General features: G+C 36.0%; 1 protein-coding gene across 1 annotated transcript in view; it reads right to left on the bottom strand.

Moving 5' to 3' along the window:
- The window catches only part of LOC150092290 (glycogen debranching enzyme), a 461,626-nt gene that overhangs the window by 23,369 nt on the left and 416,608 nt on the right, over nt 1-21,649 (bottom strand). Inside the window, exons 26-27 of the mRNA XM_090414998.1 lie at nt 18,244-18,341; nt 8,936-9,023 (exon numbers count right to left, since the gene is read on the bottom strand). Of these exons, the coding sequence (XP_090271124.1) occupies nt 8,936-9,023; nt 18,244-18,341 (186 nt within the window). The remainder of the gene's footprint in view (nt 1-8,935; nt 9,024-18,243; nt 18,342-21,649) is intronic.

Genomic DNA, 21,649 nt, shown 5'->3' with positions numbered 1-21,649 from the left:
ATTTTACGTTTTACACATTAGACTGAATCTTTGAATACAAATATGCTAAAAACCAATAATTCCTCAATTTTACACAGAGGAAAATTAATAGGCTTTGTAACCTTATTGATGGCTCTCAAGTCTAAGACAAATCTCAGGCTTCCATTTGGTTTTTCAATTAAGATGAATGGACTGTTCCACTGAGAATTTGACTTCTCAATTATTCCTGCCCTTTCATATTCCTGTAGTAGTTTCTGACAACACTCCATATATTTCAGTGGAGTCTGATATAGCTACTATATGTATATTTTTACAATTTGTAATCTGGCATTTAAGTAATTTTTGAACCAGTTTAGGGCAGTAAATATTGAATAAAATAAGTAAGTATTCCTATGATTTCTAATTTTTTTATTAACATTTCATGTGATACAGAGTCAAAAGTTTTGTGTATATCTAGAAATAATGCTAATGTTAGATGTTAGTTTATGTTCGTCAAGGGAGGTATAAATTGCGTTTGTGAAGTTCAGTAAAGCATGTTCTGTGCTAAACTGTTCCCTGAAAATTGATTCTTTGAAAAGAAGTTGTTTTTGTCCAAAATTTCACCAGTCTAATTTTTTTTTTCCAAGTTCTCTAATATTTTCGAAAAGGCCGAAAAGGTAGAAAGGAGATCGGTCTGTAATTTTTCAAGTTCTTTGTGTTTCCCTTTTTTGTAAATAGGTACAACTACGTGTTTCTTAAAATCTGATGGAAACGTGTCTGCCATCAGTGATAAGTTAAAAATGTACATTAGGGGGTTCTATGATGTACATTTAGTATTCTTTCGCAATGTTTGTGTTAATACCATCGTATTCTGAAGTTTTGGAGGGGCCAATCGTGTTTTTAGGCTAGCTATGACATTTTTGAATTCGTTTTCACAAGTGAGGAAAAGATATATGGAGTTATCAAGTCTCTTGAGAGTGCAATTCTGAGGGGTGGGTTTAGCATTTTTCAGAATGCTTTCATTGACTGTGGCAAAATGATTATTGAATTCTTCAGCTAATCCTCTGTCTCCATTTTCTCTATTGCTGTTGATATCTTTTAGTATGAGAAAGGTATGGTTGTGTATATCTTTGCCGATTAATTTATTCAAAAACTCCCATTGTCTTCTGGGGTTCCCTTGGCATTTTAGGAATTCATTTCTGTAGTATTCGGTTTTTACTTTCTTTTAATTTATGGTGTATTAGATTTCTATAGTACTTGAAACTGTGTTCATAATATTGATTGTGCGGACTTCTTTAAACTTTTTATACACTTTATCTCTAATATTTATGTAGTGCCTGATTCCCTGTGTAATCCAGGGCTTTCTTTCTTTCATCTTGTCTATTATTTTAACTTTAATCGAGTCTTGTATTTTATTGTTCAATTTTGCAATAATTATGATACTAGGTATAAATATTTGTTTCCGTCATTATATCTTCCCAGGAGACATGCTTAAGTTACGCTTTTCTTTCCTCCATGGTGTTGGTGAGACGTGAGGATCTTGGATGACATTCTTTCTTCGAGCCTTACCTGGCGCTTTCCAAATTCGCTCGAAAACCTGGAATACGGGAATCAGGCGGAGCAGATACACACTGTAAAGGCCGCTTTTCAAGCCGCTATGCCTGATAACATAATGAAAGAGGGGGATTAGCCCTCCTAACTCAGAAGATCCGGTGTCTATCCTTCTGATAAAAACTAATAATTCATGGGAGAAATTTACACCCAGCAACACCAACAAACTCTACAGCATCCTAACACAACAGGCAAACCAAAGCACTTTATTGGAAAATCCTGCATCATCCCACCAAACACTATTTCAATGGGACCTACCATATCGTACAAAAGCCATGAAACCCGACCCAGATATTCAGTGGAGAATGTGGCACAATGTATTACCCACGCCAACTATATTACAAAAATTTAACTCAGATGTCTCAGATAACTGCCTATTCTGATACCGATTAGGAACAGTCCGGCATATCTACTTGGAATGCCCAGTAAACACCCAATTAATCAGTTTGTCTCTGGAAACGGCAGCTCTCACATGTGGTTTTCTTCATACAGAAGAGGAGTATTTCAATCTCATCCATGCAGAGTCAAATAATCATTTATTCTGCAATTACCTCGTCATCACTGCAAAAGCGGTAATATACAGCTTCTACCTCAGATGTACAAGACCAGATAGCACAGCAACTTCGCAGAGAGAGAGGCAGCTGACCAACTCCTTGCAGCCTTCAAACAAAAGATGAGAAGTCAGATCCTACACTAGCATCACTACCAGTGGCAAAACAACACCTTAGATCTTTTCTACCAAGACTGGAATCTACAGAATCAACTCCTGACTGAGCAGGGCGACTGCATCATAGTCAGCTTTCCAGCATAGAAGTGACATCATCCCCCCCAAGAAAGGGGGAAGAAAGATTTTTTGTGCTTAACAGTGCGAATATTAATCAGCTGTCACTCTCATGTTTATAGATAATATTGTCCTATAGTAACTGTTATGTTCTTCCACATACATGTCAGATTTTATGTTCTTATATAATATCATGTCAAAATAACTGTTAATGGCTTAAATGGGGAAAACATGTAATTCACCTCATAACTGATATTTCGATGTAACATACCTCAACAAGAGTATGAGCATGTAACCTCTCTGCTTGACTGCAGAGAACCAAAAACCAGTTAATCTGTACACAAGATTGTTATGTTTACAATAAAAAAAAAATATATTATATAATGGTCTTAACGAGATATGACACAGGAGGGATGTTTATTTCTCTAATAGCAGAACATTGCTGCAAGGATTCTATGCAAAGGCGAAGAGTAGAGGACACAAAGGACAGCCCTCCCTGATCTTTCTCTCTCCACACCAGAATGGAATGGGATCGGACAAAAATTGGTTGATTTGTGGTCGTTCTTTTGCAGATCTTTGTTATGACCTTGGTAAGTAGAAGGTACTGCTTACCTTGCAGTACCAAGAGTTACATGATTTTAAGCTATGGTAAAGGTACTCATGTCACACACTTTCTAAAGACTCATTTAAATCTATTGACAGTAATGCACAAAGATGAATTATATCTCTGATGAGTAATAAATTAAAATCAATTGTTCTTCCTAGAAAAAAAAGTGTCATATTAGGAAAATGAAGTAGTGGTAGAGAGGGCGAGATGTATTTAATGAAGTAGAGTAGATTACCCTCCAGTGATGAGCCCTTGGACTCCCTGGAGATGTCATGTAATAATAAAAACCACAGATTCGTGTACTTTGAATCAGTTCTTTTAAGTGGTTTTTGATTGTGGTGTTTATGATCTTCATAAAAATTTTATAGTCTACGTTGGTAAGAGCTATGGGTTTACAGCTTGTAATATAGTCTCTTTCCTTCTTGGAGATAAACATGTGTAACTTTCCACAAACTTCTCAAGGATACTTCCAAGTATTAGGATGTTATTGTAGAGCATTACTAGAACTGAGAGTAGAAACCTCCAGATAATGTGGTAGACTTATGTTCCCAGCTTGTAAAGTATCGCAGCTTTACCTTTTTTTAAAGCTTTTAAATGCAGTTGTTATTTCTTCTGGTGTTATAAATCCATCTAGCAGAGTAGAATGATGTTCTGTGAGAGCTTGAGTAGACCAATTAAGAAAACCATTGTTTTTCAGAGGATTGGAAAAAAAATATGTTAGTAGTTAGCATGAAAGGCCTTTAAGATGTCTTCAGTATTTGTAAGGTACTTGAATTACTATTAATTTTTAATATATAATAATAACATTTAGCCAACAAAGGTTGGTCGATTGGTAGAGCCTCTGCTACTAATGGCTCACACAAAACATCAAGCAAGTTTGAATACGGTTAGTAGTTGGAAGGGAACAATCATTTGATGCTGTTGGCACACGTCTTTGGACTCCCTGGAGGTGTCACATAATAATAATAATAATAATATAATATAATATTATAATAATTTTGCTTTTTTTTTTGAGATTTCATCATCTGCTTGATGCAGAAGACAGCAGAAGGGGGGGGGGTCTGCAGCTCGCAGATGTACCCTGGTTTTAAAACTGTTTTCTTCAACTGATTTTTTTCTTTCTACTTATATTTCAGCTGTGATCTCCTTTATGACATCTTTACAGTTGTTTACATACCCTTTGTGCACTGATAAACCAGTGTAATTGTTATCTGTGTAGTTTGTATAGGTTTGTTGTCTTTGTTTATAGATCCTTTCAAATAGAAGTCAAGCAGTTCTGAATGAGAACTGCTTGAATTGACTGCCATGTGAAAGGAAAACTAAGGTAGTGGAATTCCACATAATGCAGAATGTGGTGTGGAATTATGTGGAATTCCACATACTTCCACACCACAGTGCAAAAGCCAACCAATTGATTTTTGAAAACCTAAGGGAAATTATCTGGCATCCTTCAGGGGCACATGAGCCAACTGTTACCTCATGTTTAATATCTTGATTGATAAGGACAAGTTTGTGGTTAGTGATGTTGGTCTCTTGTATTAAATTGATATGCTGAATGTATTTGATTTCATTCTGCAGGTAAGTAGATATAGACCTGGTTAAGGCAAGTTTGGACGGTTGGTTTTAGCCAGATGACTTTTCTTATCACTAGGATTTTTCTTTTCCCATGTAATTGCTTGATTCATATTTTTGCAACATTTTTTTTGTTCTCTGATGCCGATGTTTCCTATGTAAGAATTTCCTCCAATCTTTTCATATTGAGAATATACAGTTCTAGTATCCCATCATAATAATATTAGAGGTACCATTGAAGTAGGGTTGTATAGCTGAGAGGAAGGTTATTTGCTCTCTCGGATTATTGGGCTAGTAAATCTCCATCAAAAAGTTTCCCTTTCTCTTCTATCTCCAAAACAACAGCAGTGTTATGTCCCACATCTTGTTCAATTTACTCATTAAACCTGCTCTGTATGGGTACAGAGCAGGTTTAATTAAAATTAAAAGCAATCATAAAGAACAGAATATATAAAATATAAGAGTAAATCATTACACAAAGTGAGTTGTCATTTGTATCACAACTTTATATTCAAATTCATCAAATCTAAACTCAGCTGCATTCAGTGAGAATATTAACAAAATTAATACTCTCACTGAACTTTGTAAATACAAAGTACAAACTTTGTATTAAAAGTTGTTTATTGTTTGGCATCAAAGATAAGTTGCAAATTATTATCACCCCAATAATATACCAGGTCTTTTCCATCTTTCATCACTATTCTTATATTTCCACTATGTGTGATTATTAAAATAACCAATATAGTGGTATTAAACATGATATCAAAATTGGAGATGTTAATGTCAGCTCTTTGCTTTATGCAGACGATGTTATACTTCTAAATAAATCTGCAACAAGTCTGCAAGATTCTCTGACTAAATTGAATAACTGTTGTAACAGATATGGTATGAAGGTCAGCAATAAAAAGACAAAGACGATAAAAATAGGCAGAATCATTGAAAATGTCAAATGTGTTGTGAATGGAAAACATGTGGAACAAGTAAAACATTTCAGCTACTTAGGCACGATTTTTAGTGAAGATGGTAAATTAAATATGGAAATAGACAACAGAATCAACAAAGCTGGTATGGTAGGAAGTCAACTGAATAAATTCATATGGAATAATGGAATAAGAGAGAAATTAGATGGAACACTAAATTAGCTGTATACAAGACAGTATTCAAACCAGTTTTAACTTATGCATCTGAGAACTGGGTCAGAAGTAAAACACTTGACCAAAGACTAGAGACCACAGATATGAGTCCTCAGAAAGATTACAGGCGTGAACAGATGGCATCAATGGCAATATCATATTAAAAACGAGGATATTAGGAAAGAACTTGATATTGTCAGCATCCAGGGATGTGTTAGTAGAGCTAACCTCAGGTGGTATGGTCACTTAAAATAGAATGGGCATGGAAAGATTAGCAAAACAAGTGTTTTCTGCCAAGTTGGCAGGAAAACAACCCAGAGGAAGACCAAGGTATAGGTGGATTGATACGGTACAAAGTGCCTTAGACGATAGAAATATAAGATCTGGTAATGTTGGAGTCTTGACAAGTAACAGACTGATTTGGAGGAAAATTGTGGATAGGAAGTTAGTAATGATGTAAATTTTTCATGTAGTACTATCATATCCTGTTCACCCCTTGAGGGTACATGGCAGGAATTTGATGATGATGATGATATATATTGCTAGGGGGTCATATAGAGGTGAAACTGACTGTGGCTAAAATGTACCAGGAGGTTTGTAGACATTGACTTTTTTTAAGACTGCAGGGGAGAAGGATAGTTATTATTGATATACTGTGGATTTGTTCTAGTTTTGTGAGGAGGAGTGATATCCCTCTGATGGTGCTTCTTGAGCATGTGGCACATCTATACATTTTGGGATGCAGTGCCAATAACTGTATCTGGGGATAATACATTTTACAATGGCATTTGACAGGTCTTTAATATGTATTTCTTGCATGACAATTATATTAATGCTCTCTTTGAGAAGCAGTTTTCACAAAACTTGACACTTGCTATAGCTTAAACCTTCTATGTTTATCTGTAGTACTCAGGAGTACACAGAGTATAACGAACTATTTCTGTTGCCTTTAAGAATCAATTATATATAAATATGAAAATGTGTAAAGAATGGAGTGATCTTTGTCTCCTTGTGGTCTTGTGGTTTATGTGTAACTGCTTTACTACTTATTTGGTTCCTGCTATATAAAAAGAAGACAGAAAAGATCCTGATGTCTCATGGTGGAAATCATGGACTGATGACTAAAGCCACCAGTTTTGCACTTTCAACACAACTCTCATTTGCCAGGAGTCCACGAAGTGGCAGTCTGGCACCCAATATTGCTTATGCACATTTTATTATTATTATTATTATTATTCAGGCCTCCAAGGAGTCAAAAGACTCATTGTGGGAGGTCCTTCCTAAGAGCATAAAGTCTGTCAAGACTCATCGAGGGGAGGTCCTCCCCCCCCCTAAGAAACACAAAGTCTATCATACCACTCCTTAAACTCATTGACCGTTCTCGCTCTCACCACTCCATCAGGCAATGCATTCAACGGTTCAACCACCCTCCATGCAAAGAAACCACTCCTCACCCTCTTGCTCACAGTTTCCTTTTGTAACTTCCAGGGATGGCCTCTTGTCATCACTCCTTCCCGCTGTTCAACCAAGCGAAAGAACTCCCCAGTGTCAACCCTGTAACCACCTCTCAACAGTTTAAAAGTCTCAATCATATCACCTCTTCTTCTCCACCAAACTCTGCAGTCCACATTCCCTCAGCCGATCCTCATAACCAAAATTGTACAGTCCTGAAACCATCTTTGTACCCTTTCCACAGTTAATTTATTCCATTGCAATCCTGGGGACAAAATCTGAGAACAATAGTCTAAGTATGCTCTGATCAGAGACATACAATGGAATGATAACCCATTTATCTCTGCAGGTCAGTGTCCTTCTCATAATTGCAGCAATCCTCGGTGTTACCTTCACCACCTTTGCAATATGTCCCCTAAATTTCAGGTTTCTATCAATCATCAACCCCAGATCTCTTGTCACCCTTACTTCCTCCGGTATAACTCCTCCCATAGAGTATGCAGCATCCCATCGATGTGTCCCAAACCTTAAGACCTTACGTGTTGCTGCATTAAACTGACACCCCCATTCATTTGCCCATCTATCTAGCTTATTCAAATCCTCTTTCAGGGCAACCACATCTGCACTATTGCTAATAATCCTTCCCGGCTTCGTATCATCCACAAACAACCGAATATCCCCTTTGCAATGTCATTGATATAAAGGTTAAACAATATAGGTCCTAGTACTGAGCCCTGTGGGACCCCACTTGTAACCCTCTGCCTCCTTGAAACTGCTCCACCATACACAACTCTCTGATACCTTTAGGAAAAACATATTTTTCTGAAAATCTGAATATTTTAGGAAAAACATGTCTCTTAAATGAAGAGGAGGGATTGATATACTGTAGATTTGTTCTAGTTTTGTGAGAAGGAGTGATATCCCTCTGATGGTGCTTCTTGAGCATGTGGCACATCTATACATTTTGTGGGATGCAGTGCCACTAATTGTGTAGTAGTACTAATTTCACAATGTAGTACTATTTTTAAACTAGATTTAAATTCTCTAATATTAAGAGATGCAATATTAAACTATTATAAATCTGTATTTATACTAGTAATTCCTTATATGGTTTTATGCAGGATGGTCATCACTTCAATGTTCAGCTTTTGTTCATGTTTTTAAAAGTGATCTGAAAGCTTGCCATGATCTGTTCCCCTTCCCACTTGAAATCGACTGTTTGGACTTTTGAATCCTTGCCTTTTATTAAACAAAACTGTGGATCTCCTACTTGATCCTTTAAGCAAACTGATCACTATAACAAACTCATGAGAGAAGTTTAATGGGGTGAAACACATTAGGAAACCATTAAAATTAGTATTTAATGCATCTAATATTTCATCTCAGTTACAGAGACATAGTTAGGAAGTACAAAATGAGACTTGTAACACACACACATATAAAGGCAGCACAAAACTAACTAAAACACATGGATGAAAGATTAGAGTTCTAAGTGGGGTACCCTCCATAGACACCTGTCCACAGAGGGTAAACTATAACACATGGAGTATAACAAAGTATTTCTGTTGCCTCTAAGAGTCAATTATATATAAATATGAAAATGTGTAGAGAATGGAGTGATCTTTGTCTCCTCATGGTCTTGTAGTTTATGTATAACTGCTTTACTACTTATTTGGTTCCTGCTATATAAAAAGAAGATAGAAAAGATCCTCATTATGCAGTATTATAATTCCTGAACATTTTTATCCATAACTGCAGATAATGAAATACAGAACAAAAATATCTGATAATACTGAAGTAACATGTATAAAGATTACTTACTGGCCCATTGTGATAATTATATCCATTTGCAATCCTACTATCAGATGAATCATTACTATTTTCATAGTTTCCACAATATTCCCAGTCACTGTGTGGAATAATAAAAATATTACCAAATGTTAGATTTGCAACAATATTAGCTACAAAAGAAAACTAAATAATTAATATTTAATACTACACACTGGAAACAACAGCAGAATGATATGCCAGCTGAATTATGTCCTGCCAACTCCTAGCCATCCCAGAAATAGAATAAGAATTATATAACAAAATAAATAATTATCTACTATGGAATAACTAACATGAAACATTTTATTTAGCTTAAACTTCCACCTTTAGCCCAATCTAGTGATCTATCAAATACCATGCTAGTATGTTATTATACTTTGGCCAAACAGGGAGAATGATAAACATGTTGACTGCATTAAATTCTATGAGTTAGAACAGTCTGGACTTACCAGAACATGTGCTATCTCAAAAATATCACACTTTTTGGGAAAAGATTAAAGTTCTTCCTAAAAGAAATTTTTGTGGAACAATTATACAAAGAGAGTTGTGAAACCTTGCTTCACCATCTAAATACACATATCAGTCACTGAATTAGAAACAATGCAGATGAATGTAAACATCAGTTACACAATGTATATGCAAAACACTTGGTCACGTCTGTCACCATGTGTTCTAGGCAACTATTTAAGAATGCTGCTGGTCAGCAATCATCAACAGTGTTGATCACAATGGGAAAACATAAGTACTTTTGAGTTCGATAAAGGGCTTATTGTAGGTGTCAGTCTGGGTGGACCCACAATTCTGAATACAGAAGAGCTGACTGATTTCTCAAAAGGTGAGATATCCTTGGTGTTTAATTAGTGGAAAAATAACCCACATTGCTTGTCTAAGAAGGAATGAGATCGCTGCGTCTTAGAAGGCTTGTATGGACAAATAGAACTTTTTATGTGCCGCAATTGATTAAAGCATTTAATGAAGGCTGTTCCTGATCCATATCTCACTGAACTATGTGCAGGGAATGGAAGAGGATGGGTATCAGCAGACGCATGCCTATATGGAAACCAATGATTTCTGCAAAGAACTGAAAAGTTCATCTACAGTAGTGTCAGAAACATCATGTTGGACACTGGAAAAAAAGTCTTGTGGTCTGACGAGTCATCATACACCTTGTTCTGTACCAATGGTACAGAACAAGGTGTATTCAAGGCAATCTGGGTTCATAAAGCAATGAACCCAGATTGCCTTGTAAACACAATTCAAAGTTCTGGAGGTGGTGTCATGGTGTGGGGCATATTTTGTTGATAAGGAATGGGTTGCCTGATATCACTGGATGTATTTGTGTATGTGTAGCTCATGTGTTTTCATTGTTGAGTCTACTTGTTTAATTTGAAAGTCACACTGAAGATGCTCTAGGACAAAATTTTTGTGTTACATTACCAACATAGTAAAAAATTAATTATTTTGTTGATTTTATTAAGTCAGTTATACAGTGACTAACTTAACTAACGTTAATGGTTGTTATGTTATTTTTTTTTTACAGACATGTTCAAGACAACCTTACATTCTGAAACAGTTCTTCATACCTGCTGGGATGTTGATGTTGTTGTTTTCATGGTATTTCAGCATCTTAAGGTATGTGGCACATTATACCTTAATAAAAATTAGCATATCAGAATACATAGTTCTAAAATGTTATATACATGTTTAAAGATTAATTTCTTGTAAAAATTTAAAAATGCTGGGTATATATAGTGTGTAGGATAAAATTTATCTAAATGTATAAAGCTCAGATAGAGATTAATAAGAATACTAAAATGACATGCATTTAATACAATGACGAGAAAGTGGATGAAGAAGTGTGCAAGATGTGTATAATCTATGTGGAGCTGTGCAAGAACAACTTCATCTCTATAAACTATGCATAGACTGGAATGCCTTAAGATTAATGTTGGGATTAATCTAGTATTGCTTGGTGTTCTCTCTGTGCAATGATGTTTGTAATCCATGTAGGAAACATGAATTACAGATAGATGTTAAAGAAAGAGTTAATCTAGTTGCAGCATCTGCAGCCTTATTTCCCTTGATCCTAGTATGGTTAGGGAACCAACAAAGGTGAATGTCCAGCTTCCTTATCTAATGCATTAAGGAAGATTCTTGAATTAGTATACATAATGTGCATTTGGTATTATTTCAATTTTATGTAATTTAGTGCATACTTTATGGTATTCAGCTCAGCAAGATGGTACATACTGGCAGGATCTGATTACATATTATGGTGTCTGGGAAGACAACTGCAGAATTCACTAGGAATTCTGCTGAACTGCCTGTAGAGATAGGTACAAAATCAGAGCATTGTGTCCTATGTATTTGTAAGAGATGCTGGCACAGAAAGAGAGGTAGAATTTTTAAACTAATCTGCACTAAAAGAGGCCACAAGATGGAATGCAGCTGTATGACTAGTAGTGCATTTCACAACATCCATGCAGTATTATTAACCCTGATGACAGATGTTGTAATAATGCTTTATTTGCAAATCAAAGAGATGTGTGGCAGTCTGGCAGATACTGTACAGTATCTGCCAGACTGTAGAGTATGCAGATAGGAATGCAGCTGTATGACTAGTAGTGCATTTTGCAACATCCATGCAGTATTATTAACCCTGATGACAGATGTTGTAATAATGCTTTATTTGCAAATCAAAGAGATGTGTGGCAGTCTGGCAGATACTGTATAAATTCAATCATCACAAACAAACAAAAAATAATTGGCCAAACAGGATGGTCCAGCAAGGATTTCGTTTACATTATATACAGGGTGGTTCAAAATTCCATGTACAAACTTTGAGGGAAGGTAGATAACATCAAAATCAACCATATTCACATAGGAAAGCATGACCGGAAACACACCTGAAAGTGATAGGTGGCGCTGTTTGCCAGCGCTCCAGGTGAGCAATTGAGGTTTCCTCATTCAAGCTTTCGATGTCATACAAAGAACATGAGTCCTTTTACGAATGCTGAGATGACAGATATGCACCTCGTTTACCATATTATGTATCCAATTACTATTGAACTGTTCAATTAAGTCTAATAAAGTTTTTTACATTACTTACTGCCTTGTGTCATTTCTGTATCTTTGTGTCCCTGTTAGTACCTTCTGGTGGCGTTTCCTGGTCATACTTTCGTATGTGAATATGATTGATTTTTTCAACCTCCCCTCAAAGTTTGTATGTGGAATTCTGAACGACCCTGTATAGTAAGGACAGCTGCTGATGTTAAAGCGACAAAGATGGTTCACAATTGCTTTGATGTACAGGCTAAGAATAGGAGATGTTCAAAATGTTCACTAATCAGTTCTGATAGTGCATTGGATCCAACCACTGAAGTGGAAGAAGTATAGACTTGAGACCCTGTAATTGAGTCTGATAAGTATACTTGATATAAGTTAATCAATGAACAACTGTATGCAACGAAAGCGATGGAAGGTAGGGTGAGAAGGATACTCATCTTTCTTTGGTGCAGCATGCAACTGATGAATATGAGACAAAAACGTCCTTTTTTTAACGATTGAATATGAATTCAATTTTAAAAAAAATTTACAACTAAGATTATAGTTTATTTTGTTCTGGTCTCAGCTCTGGATAAGGATAAACACCAAATTGCATGCAAAAGGTTTTCTGCAGTGAAAAATCTGAACCCATTTACAAGCACTCAGGTTTGAAAGATGGTAAAGTCATTCACATGGAAGGCACGACTTATGCCGGAATAAGCTCTGCTATAGAGATACTGTTGGTGACAAACAGTGCGACACTTAATATACACAACCTGGTGGGACTCTGTCCTCTTACAGAAAGGTTGAGAGAAGGTTGTTCCCACTCAGAACATTCAGTCATATATACAGTTTTTAATAAAGGGAAATGTTTCCTCTGAGATCAAAGTAGTGTATGGTTTTTAGTATACCAAATTTTTGTAGGCTAAAGAAAATCAATACTAATTGCTCTTGTTTATTTATTTTTATTAGTTTATTTTATTATTTGGAAAAATTTTATTTATAAAAATAATTTTTTTAATTTTAATTTTTTACAATTTTTTTTAAAAATAATTTTATTTTATTTTATAACACCTACCTTGAATGGATGCTTCCAGTCAGACAACACTGAATAAGTATATATAAGTATTTTGGACCCTTACTTGGCTTTGGAATGGCAATAATAATTGCCTTTTTCCAAGATTACAGAAATCCTGTTAAATTTACTATCTTACATAGTACTGTGGCTACTTAAATACTCCATTAAGAGTATGGGGGTGGCAACTATAACATGAGGTCATCAATGTCATCCTAGGAAATATCTGCACCAGGTAGTAAATACATGCAGCATAGGCAGGCTGACCATATTTCCTTAAGACAAAAACGGGACATTGGGATGGCAAAAATGGGACGGGGTTATGTAATATTCTGTATTCATGAAAAACTAAGACAATAAAAAAAAAGTTTTATTACATAAACATATTGAACATTATTTTTCAGTGACAGAACCTATACAAAAATTTAAGTAGACTTAGGGGGGGGGGAACTGTATTTCACCACGATCGTACCGTGAATATTTCTCAGATGAAGTGATCTTATGCAGAAAATTTCGGTCTTTCAACATCTTATCAAAAAACTTCTCATACTCCATGACACAATTTTGTCTTACAAATAACATAGCCCTCATTGTCTCAGCACTTAATCTAGATTTCTCCTTTGACCACATACTCTTCATAATAGAAAATATTCTCTCAACAGGCGTTTTTCGTTCATTTCAGAAAAAATCTGTACTTTTGTTCCATCACTTGTACATAGCTTGTCCAGATAAATAAATTTAAATTCTTTCTGGAGATCGCTATTCAAATTGCAGTTTTACCTCTTTGACATTGAAAAGTCTTAAAACTTTAAAAAATATGAAATTTAAACCACCGGCTTTGTTATTCAATGCTGATCACGGCAGATCACATGACGTGTCTGAGATGCGCAAGTGCTGCCAGCATGTATTTTTTTATTTTCTCTGAATAAATCACTGCAGTTATCAATATTTAGTATTGAATAATGTGACTTCATGGTTATACAAATTACTGGTATCCATGATATTGATATATGATTATAGGTTATGAATAATAATTTATGATTGACCAATATTAAAGTATATTTATAGTTTTTATTAAAAACGGGACAAAATTGACATTTTTATTAAAATAACGGGATGGCCGGGAAATATGAAAAAAAAAACGGTACTGTCTCATTCAAAATGGTACATATGGTTAGCCAAAGCATAGGAGATTTTAATAAGAGGCAGATAGCAACTATCCTTATGCCAGTTCTTAAGTGGGACTTGTTAGAATGGGACATGGTTGCCCGCAAGGATGGCAAATCCTCCATGGGCATATTCATCCCCTCTCCTGTTCTTGCAGATGACAGAGGGTATACTGCAATGTAGGATCTTCACCAGATTTCAAGTATGTCTCTTGTAGACAGAAATGTGTTGTGAATTCTACCAAACATGGCAGAATTCACAATTATATTGTAAGATGATGTTAGTTATTTATCTTTGGTGGTATCTTCTGGCTTTTGGATTCATGAAGATTTGCTTTTATTAGTCTTGGATTTTTCTTTTTTAGGGAACTGTGGATGGCCAGGGTCCATTTCTCCCTCTTTAGGAAAAATATCCAAGAAGGTCATGAAATTTTATTCCATCCAGAATACTGGATGGAATACAGGTTTTAATTGTTTTTTATAGATGATTTTTACAGTTCAGAGTTTTTTTCCCCTTTATAGTGGATTTGTTGGCACATCCTTTATTCTTTGAAGTGAACACTCCATATTATTTTTGGTGTGTTTTTAGGAGCAAAAGTATATTGTTTTCTCTGATTTGATCTATGAAGATTGTGAGAATACCATGCTGGAATAATGTAGCTGTGAGACAGTGGGACAGTCATGCATGTAAATCTCCTTAGGTATTTCATTTGCTGTTACCTATTCAGTTTAGGAGAATTTTCCACTAGATGTTGTTGCTGTCACATACTACCTCTTTGCCTTCTGATATAGTTCTGCTTGGTGTTGATTTTTTGAATTTCCTTTTCATCCTTCCACCTTGGCATACTCAGAAGTAGGCTGGATGTTCTCCCTACACTTAGTAAGAATCTGAGCATTGAAAAGTTTTCCACTAGATGTTGTTGTTGTAGCATTATACTTTTTCTTTGCTTCCTGATAGAAAAGATCAAAATTGAATAGAACATACTGTATCTCCTTTACATCCTTTGGCGTTCTTGGGATATATTGCCGGCCTGGTTGGCTGAGTGGTTAGCATACCCTCTCTCCAGCCAAAAGGCTGTGGGTTCGAATCCCACCATGGGCATGGATGTTTGTGATTGTCTGTGAAAATACTAGTGGTGGTGGTGGACAGTAGATGGCGTTGGTGTAGATGATGTGGTTTGATGTAGTTAGAGGATTGTGTGTTGAAGACGGAGAGTTGTAGAGCAAGTGACCTCCCTCCCTTGATGAGTCTGGAACTCCCTGGAGGTGTCAAGTAATATATATACCCAAACGCAGTTTTTATTCCCATGCTTTTTTACTATCACAAGGGGCAGAAAAAATGGTAGAGCCACGACAGACAGTTTGAGCTTGACAATATTTCTGACATTTAAAGCAGCATAAAGGGTTGAGAATATAGAGGCTTAAAAGGGCAACAGAGATAACTGGCTTTCACTGATGTTGGAAGTTTAGGGGTTAAATCTAAACCCCTAAACCTTTTCTTCCTGGTTGGTATATTGGTTAATTCGGACCAATCTCCTTGTCAGGAACATTAAGGTAGTCCACTCTGATATTACACCTCTAGAAAAGTTCAGAATTGCTTGATGGGGTTACTGTGATTAATATCAACCACTGACTGATGCTGCATGAAGCAGTTGTTCCGAATGTTTCTGAGAGAATGACTCTTGAGAATCCTGTTAACCTTTCCAAACCTTTCTGGATAAAGAAGGATGACATTTCCCCAACTGCATGCTCACCTGTTGAATGCATAATCAGAAAATATAGTATATTTGAAGTTGTTTATCAGATTTTTTTTGTTGTTCTTTTTTGATATAGGCTGATGTACAAATGGTTTCTGTATAGGGTTGAGTCTTGGTGTGCAGCCCTGATAAACTTGAGAATGAAACCCTCATTCTCAAATGAAAAGAAAATTCATTGCCTGACTCAAACTCGCCAGCCACACGTGGTCACCCACTATCCAGCAAGCAATGCCTACACTCAGAGAAGTAGAATGCAAGATGCCAAACCAGCACCAGAGCAAACTCCAGTCCCTGTTACCCACCACCGTGGGTAACAAGGACTGGAGCAAAACACTAGAAGAGGTGACATTTGACAATACCATTGGCTTTGCAGGCAAGCTCACTAATTCATTGATCCTAGCTGAACCATCCAGGACTGGCTGTCTAACCAAAGCAGGGACCAAAGTAGTGCAAGAATACCAGAATTTCCAACCACACACCTTTTCTGGATGTCCATGGGTCACTGGATCCATAGTAATGGTAGTCTGGAAAACAGAAGGATAAAAGATACAGGAGAAGTAGAATGAATAATACAGGACAAAAGGAATAGACAAAGATGAAAAAATGAAAATGGCCAGTACCATCAATGGGAGGTCCCTCCACTGTGAAGGGTTACTAATCTCTTAATATTCATTTATGTGATTATGCATACTCATCATTCAGAAATAATTACATATTCTCTTATATTTAATATGAAGTAGAAAGTGTGTGGGATGGCTTCAAGAACATTGTGCACAAAATTATCAGTCTGTTTGTAGGATTAGAAAGAAGCAAAAACAGAATTATTTGGGCAATGAGGAAATGCAATTAACTGCTGAAAGAACTGATTGCAGGAAGAGGTTGGAGCAGCCAAATGAGAATAAACTAAGGATAGAGAAATCAGTAAGTAAGTAAAAGTATATTTAAAATAGATAAAAAATTGGATTCAACAGCATTACAGAGAATAATCAAAAAGGACTACATGAAGTTGTTATTAATAAGTTATGTAGGAAGAGAGCAAATGGAGTTAAGTCATTTAAAGAGAAAAGTAAATAGACTACTGAAGGGCAAGATCCCATCACGGCAAAGTGTGCAGAACATTTTGATTATCTTTTAAACAATACTGTCTTGTGACCAAATACTGTCCTTAGTGAACAGACTAGTTCCACTTCCTAATTTGATATCATTCCCATCACACCATCTGAGTGGCTATAAATAAATGAAAACGAATCACCAGGATGTGATTAGAGTACTGCAGAAATGCTAAAGAGAGGTGAGAAGAGTATAATGGCTCGACTGACTGAGATCTTGAACATTTTCTTTCCGAGTGGTAAAGTTCCTAGAGACTTCACCAGAAGCAAAACAGTATCCATTTTTAAGAAAGGGGAACTGCACAGTGTGTGTAAAAATTATTGGGAAATCAGTTTATTTTCTGTTCCAGGAGCTGTGCAACTGGAAGAATATAGAGTTCAAAAACATAAGAAAGTTTGCCAAGACAGCAGAATAGCAATAAAAACAAAATTTAAAATTTACAATAGTCTGGTTCTCTGTTTCAGAGGCTTGATGCTTTTGATAAATTTAAGGATGTTTTGTTCAACAGACTTGGGAGTCTATTGGTATGGAGTTGTGAATAATTATGAGCTAATAGAGGGCAATCAGGTACCTCTTAGAACTATCCTATGTGAGGAAAGGCTACGATGGCTTGGTCATGTTGTTCTGGATTACTTAACATAATTGTTAAGTAATCCAGAAGGTTTTAGGAAAAGAAGCAGGCCTTAAATAAGTCAGATTCACAGTATCAAACAATGCCTTAATAGAACTTGCTTACAATGGCATGAAGCAGCAATGGATGTTCAGGACAGACATCTAATGTAGGAAGCTGTTCTGTAACTGTTAATTGCTTCAGGAACTTGTTTCTAAACCCTTTTAACCATCTAATTTAAACATTAGAGAAAATATGTGCTGAATTGATCATGTCATTTCTTCATGTCCGTTTCTCAAATAAAGTAAGTAATGTGATATTAGCTGAACAATTTTTTTTTCTCACTTTACTGGCTAAATAAGCTTACTTAGCGTTAAACTTTCAAACTATGTAGTCAATTTTACCAACTATGAGGTAGACAATTTCTATATTTTTTTTAACACGTGAACTAATTCTATACTTATGTTTTGAAATCTGCCTTATGTTTAAATATCACTTCTGAAAAAAAAAAAAGTATATTTAATGTTGACATTTACTCTGGGTCTAATGTCTTCATCCCAAGTGGTCCTGCAAGTAGCTCTTCAGCCATTTTTAAAGCAGTTACAGCATTCTTAGGATCAAAAAGTTCTGGAGCCTAGAAAACAATAAGAGGAAACGAAACAAAATGTATTTTTATATGAAAAAATAATAAATATTCATCATTATTTTATACTGAGTGTGCAAGTAGTGTTTCATATGAATTGAAGTTTTAAAAGTGACCGAAGGCAAATGAAAATACAACAACAACATGCTTATGTATCATCCTCAGTTAACTACTTGTTGGCTCAAGAATTAATAGTGGATGGGAAACTTGGTTAACTAAGGATGATATATATGCAGGTTGTTACATGATACATCAACAACTACGGCCATAATGTGCCAAGCCAATATTTAAAAGAATAAGACTCAACTGCTGTATTTAAAGGGATTTGTATCTAAATTTTTTTTTTTTTTTGTCTATATCAAAATACAGCTCATATATAAGTACTTATGCATATTTTAAGGAAATTATATTTCTTTAAAATATGCATGTTGGGCCCAATGACCTGTCATGGCCAAGTAACTTGGCATCTTTGATACCTGATTAATACTCTGATAGGACAGTTAATCCTATATGCATAGTACAGTGTTTTGCAAACCATGGGTCATGACTCTTTAGCAGATCGTGAAATCAGTTTAGTGGATCACAACCAGTATTTTTTAATTAAATGGAATAGAAAATATCAGAGTGGATCTCACAGTTGCAACTTTAAAATACTTTGATTTGATTTTGTACAAGTGTACAAATCAAATTATAAAACACACAATAGATACCACACGTATGAAAATGTTGTTCACACTTGCTAATATACCAAATATGTGGGGAGAATTTTGTGACATTTGCCTTCAGTAGAGACTTCTCACAACATTTGACTTTATAAGTATTAAAAAAATTCGCTTTTAGAAAAATTCACTGATTAGCTTTTAGACCAATGTTGGTTATGAATTAGCAGCATGTTTTTCTGAAAGAACATTATCAAGTGAGGCATTTTCAAGTTTGTAACAGTATATTTCAGGTGCAAACTTTGTTTGTGCCTGAAGTATCACCTCTAGGTCTGGCTTCCACTGATGAGACCTCAATAAAGGTCGAAACCAGTCTGGGTGGTAGTGACCCTTCCCATAATGCATAGCATTATCCATGTCTGTAAGGATATGTGCTTTGCATTATGGGATACAAAGGCAAGTCATTAGCTTCTATATACAAGTTACGCCAGTCCTGAAAACACTTCAAGTGCAAACCTTTTTTTGCTTACACTTGGATAAAGGATTAAACCAAGTATATAATTTCTTGGTATCTTTAATTTATAGTATAACCAAGTGGAAAATCTTCCAGCATCTTTCTCTAATCCAGAGTATTTTAATAATAAGGGGAGACACCTTTTGGCTATTTGTATATGAAAATATGACTTCTGCATTAGTTCAACATTGGTACCACCTGGCTGGTAGATCTGAGTCCTTTTTAGGACTTCCAGGGAAACAAATGGCAATGCTGTAGCCAATGAAGTTTTAACTGAGGCTCGGCTATTGCCGTTACTTTGCCATGACTAGAGCTTTTAGCTCAATAACACCCCATCCACACAGATTATCTTCATTCAGATGACGGGATAAAGAGTCAAGGACTCAGTCCATCGCCCAGTTCTTTTAAGAACTTTAAGAATTGGTACCACCTCTTGGTCTGGCTTCTATTGATGAGACCATCAATGCATTATACATATCTGTAAGGATTGCTTTGCATTATGGAATACTAAGGCAAGTGACGTGAAGTCATTAGCTTCTATACATGAGTTGCCATCCTGCATGCACATACCAAATATGGTATGTGCAAGCAGGCACTAACAAAAGCAAATGAGGAAGAAGGCAAGAAGCTAATATTGTTCCTAAAGTCCTAATGGTGCCCCCCCTAGCAGGCTAACTGGGTTGTCTTGGCCGTTAGGGCTGAAGTTCTCATGATGTAAGTCTCCCAAATTTGGGACAGTCTTATGCACCCAAATTTGTTGAGGTTTGGAATGTTTTTTTAGAGCTAATGATGATTCCATGAATAATCTTTCGTACTTGCTGCGGTGTATTATTTTAGTTTTCTTCCAATGAATTCTATTTCATGGTCTGCAAACCCAGAGTGGCTGTACTGGTGAATAGTAGCTTCTTGCCTTCTTCCTCAGTTGCTTTTGTTAGTGCCTGCGTGCACATACCATATTTGTATGTTCCTGAAGATGGCAACACGACGTTGCCGAAATATTGAAGGTATTCATTAAAGTTTCCTTTAATTAATATCCGTTTGATGCATTGTAAATTCCTTAAGTCAATTACCTTTATGATGTCTCATGCACTTTGGCAATAAAAGAATTCAAAAAATATATATGACCAACGTATAAGCCTTGCTACAAGAATTACGATCATCCAAGGAGATTCTATCACATGGAAGGCCTGCCAATGCGGCAAAAGGAGGTTGAAGATATCGAGACAACTAAATTGTCTGACCTTCCTAAAACGCTGCTGGGATAACAAGGTAATCCCAAATTGTGTTAAAAATTAAGCACCGTTTTACTTCACAGAAAGCTCTCCATATTTATAACCGACGAGCTTCGCCCTACTATGAGAACAAATTACTGCGACGCGTGTTCTCCTTGCCAATGAAAACAAAACCTTACTGGCGCTAGAGGAAGAGCTTTCAGATATGCTCGCCATTACCTTTGGACAATTCTTTATGATGTCTCATGCACTTTGGCAATAAAAGAATTCAAAAAAATACGTAGTCGACACATGACAAAATATGATAACTTGATAAAGAATTCTACTTCCATACTGCAACAACCACTCAACACGGTAGTCAACTTCTCTTCCATAGTTTTCAAGCCTGAAGCACTCATTGCACTTTCACGTGGCCATAATTTCGCCCTAGCTCCTAAAATGATACCTTCCAAGGAAATAATGATCCAAATAGAACGTGGGATTCGCAACCTTCCTAACCATATCGCCAACGACGTTAGACTGGATTTAGCTGGTGTTCTCACCAAAGCAAGACCTCCAAAAAAGCAACTTATCCAAAGACGAATATGCAGCTCTACTAGAAATTAAAACAAAAAAAAAGTAATCACCAAAGCGGATAAGGGAAATGCCACGGTGGTTCTCAACCAAAAGGACTACACAGGTAAGCTTAATGCTTTATTATTAGACCGTACTACCTACCTACCTCCCTATTGAATATAATCCTACCAGCTCTCAGATTAGAACTCTTCACAGACTCCTAAAGAAGGTAACTTCTTGGCCTGTGGAAGTTACTAACAAACTAAAACCTTTTAACTCTAGACATCCCCCAATTATATGGACTTCCAAAAATACATAAACAAAATGTGCCATTACGTC

The sequence above is a fragment of the Typopeltis vanoorti genome, chromosome 26 (assembly GCF_054136105.1).
Source record: "Typopeltis vanoorti isolate ZY-2024b chromosome 26, IOZ_Tvanoo_1.0, whole genome shotgun sequence".
In the NCBI taxonomy this organism is placed as follows: domain Eukaryota; kingdom Metazoa; phylum Arthropoda; class Arachnida; order Uropygi; family Thelyphonidae; genus Typopeltis; species Typopeltis vanoorti.
This window is presented reverse-complemented; position numbering and strand designations above follow the sequence as displayed.